At 36.0% G+C, this 3,137-nt stretch overlaps 1 protein-coding gene across 1 annotated transcript; it reads right to left on the bottom strand.

The window, feature by feature from the left end:
- Positions 1–566: 566 nt before the first annotated feature.
- Positions 567–2,792, bottom strand: LOC113709456 (WRKY transcription factor 28). The gene is made up of 3 exons (XM_027232227.2): positions 2,102–2,792; positions 1,609–1,752; positions 567–1,245 (listed from the first exon to the last, which is right to left on the bottom strand). The coding sequence occupies exons 1-3, from the start codon at positions 2,569–2,571 to the stop codon at positions 885–887; spliced, it is 975 nt and encodes a 324-aa protein (XP_027088028.1). The 5' UTR covers positions 2,572–2,792; the 3' UTR covers positions 567–884.
- Positions 2,793–3,137: the final 345 nt, after the last annotated feature.

Below are 3,137 nucleotides of genomic sequence, written 5' to 3'. Positions count from 1 at the left end.
GGAGATGCAGAAAGTATACTGTATTTATGGTCCAATAGCGGGATCCTTGAAGATACATCATTCACACAAGAAATCCACAAGATAATACCTAATCCAACTGGCTATGAGCTGATCAATGAAGTTTCTGTCTTAACACAGAAAAATAAGGAAATGGACACACAAATAATATATTTGTTCTGTTTTTCTTTTGTGTTAGGTCAGTCGTATATATTTTACTGTTCTAGTATATATATATATAGTACGATAAAACGTTCTAATGGTAATAGCACTTTCTAATGGTAATAGCGCTGTAAAAACCTGAATAGAGAAATGCATATTATGCGAAATAGAGTAAAGGGCTAAATTTGAGTGGTGCAGTTCCTGCATTGAGTACTAGGGAAAAAGGGAAAACGGGAAAAGATAAGAAAAGAAAAGAATATTGCTGTTTAGTTAAACAATCTCGACAGTGGTTTTATTGCATGTTACTGATGTGTTATGAGTGATTTTCTTTTCTTTTTTTTAAATCCATGCCTGAAGAAAAACACAAACATACAAGTAAATCTGTTCAAAACAAACAAAACCAAGTGTTTCCATCAAACATATATATTAAGTCACATAAGCATAAAAAAGAATGTAAACAAGCCGGCATCTAAATACCAAGTAAACTGATTCATTACATAGAGGCAAAGTAACACTAGCTAGGTACATAAAATATCTGAAACTAATGGTGAAGATATTTGATGGGTGGACGCTTCACCTGGGCTTTTCATATCTCACATAATCTCCCGGTTACTAGGCGAATCGATGAAGTTAAAAAAAGAAGGATAAAAAAAAAAAGAAAATTAAAAATTGACCTTCATCCATAAACTACAGACAAGATATCAATGAGGGGTTAGATTCACCATTCAGGGCTCTTGTTTAAAAAACATAGAGGGAACTATGTCCTGAAGAAGCCCATAGTCATGAAACTGAAGCTGCTGAAGTGGGGTTAGATTTTGCTGATACATAGAGCTAGTATTGGCACTAGCCTGGCTGTAAAATTGAGGCATCTGAACAATCAGTTCTTGTGGAAAATTTGGTACCCCTAACGGCATCGGTGTTAGCATGGAAGGAGGCAACATTCCGGCCACATTTCCTCTTAGAGTTGCTGGAACATGGTGATTGTGTGTTCCTTCATATGTTGTGATCACAATTGCTGGATCTTGAAACGATCTTTCGACGCGCTTCTTGACCGGACATTTTTGTGTCGTGCAACGATAGTAACTCCTACAATGACAATGTGAACAAGAATAGACAAGCACCTGTTGTTAAAGCAGATTTTACACTTGCAATATAGTGCATTTAGACAATTGAGGAAGTCAACAAATACAATAGATTAGTAAAGGAGATGAATGTGAACATCGTGTTGGAATTTCACAAGCAAAGACTAAGTGTTTCCGTCTTGTTAGGCAACAAATACTGCGCCAAGTCTTTGCTAAGAAGAGCAGGAAACCAAAGACCAATCCTAAGAGAGCATGATTTTGAGGAGAATATTGTTAAAGAAAACAGAAAGTGAAGTATATGATTTTCAAATAATTGCCATGTTAATGAATTTGTCAAATTACTGGAGATTTTAACAAATGAAAGTACCTTGGATAAGGGCTATTCTTGACAGCCTTCTGTCCATATTTTCTCCATCTATATCCATCTTCTAGATGATCTACCTCACTTTTTGTCATGAAAGCAAAACGCGGCTGTCTTTCCTTCTTCTCCCCTTTCTTCTTAGGCTTGTTCCTGTTGTTATATGAAATCAATTTTGCACCCATACGAAACTAACAATTCCATATACATATCAAAAAAGAAAAGAAGAAAACAAATGATTCCATATATAAAAGGATTTTTTGTCTTGGGGCAAAGGAAATGACCATGGGAACATGCAAATGTTGACTATAATGGCTGATAATGAACATCTAACATGAAGATTATTCAACAACAAAATCAAATGCTGATTATGACCTAAGTATGTTGCTAAAAACACTTTTTGAATAGTTGAACAAATAGCAAAAGGAAATAGAAAAAAAATACCCGTGTTCTAAATAGTATAGAGTAGAACCAAAAGTAAAATAAGGAATTCAGAACTTACTCTTTCTTGGGGCTAAGAGCATCTTCCTCCTGTGTTTCCTTCAACTGCTTATCTTTCTTTCCCTTGTTTGAATCTTCATCACCGACCGCCTCAGTTGAAGAAGAGGAAATTGAAGAGTTGGGTGTAACTGGAGTTTCATGACTAGCACAGGCTTGATGGTCTCCTGCAACCTCAATAACAACTGGTTTTTGCTCATCTTTGACTAGAGAAAATGCCTCAGAAGATGATGGCGACAAGCCAAAAGCTCTGGCAAATGTGCCCTGATCAGATGATCCTTGCAACAAGCAGTCAGTGAAGCTCATGTATGCGGGATCAAGCATGTGTGAACTGTTTAATACTGAAGAATTATCAGTCAAGGAGGATGAAGCCATGTGATGAGGGAAAGGAAAATTAGCACTCATGTTTATGCTGCCATGTCTGTCATCTTGATAGGGTTGATGGTAGTAAAGATCTCTGAAATCTTCAGACATGGCCAAGAAATCAAGATTGAAGTGAAAGATGATGAAGAAGAAGTAAGTGAAGAGAGGAAGAGAAGAAGAAGAAGAAGGACAGGATTGACAAGAGCTTTGGTAATGTGTCTTTATTTAAGCTTTGACAAGCAGATTTGATGAGTTTTTTTTTTTTCACAATTTCTTTCATTGGAGAGAGATTGAAACACAACTGCCGACCCCACTTTGTAAAGAAGGTTTGAAAAAAAAGCTGAGATCAGTGTATTTTAGGTGGTGGCGTCTTTGTCACTACAAGAAGTACTTGTCATCACATTTTCCTTCTAATTTCCCTCTTCATATTTACAGCATGAAAATTCAATTTTTGGAGCTACTTTTGAGCCAAAAGTAGCTTATTATACGTAATCATCGAGACACAATTCTCTGGAAAGGTTTTCTTGCATTCAGACAAGTTTAGAGTCAATTTGAGATAATCTCCGGCCGGAAACAAAATTTTGAAAAAGATTAAGTGCTGTTTGACGTACAACAAAAAATAATTAGAGCGGTTGATTTTTGTCTAAATGTGTTAGTTACCATTTTTTTTGGCATTC

The sequence above is a fragment of the Coffea arabica genome, chromosome 9e (genome assembly GCF_036785885.1).
Source record: "Coffea arabica cultivar ET-39 chromosome 9e, Coffea Arabica ET-39 HiFi, whole genome shotgun sequence".
NCBI lineage: Eukaryota > Viridiplantae > Streptophyta > Magnoliopsida > Gentianales > Rubiaceae > Coffea > Coffea arabica.
This window is presented reverse-complemented; position numbering and strand designations above follow the sequence as displayed.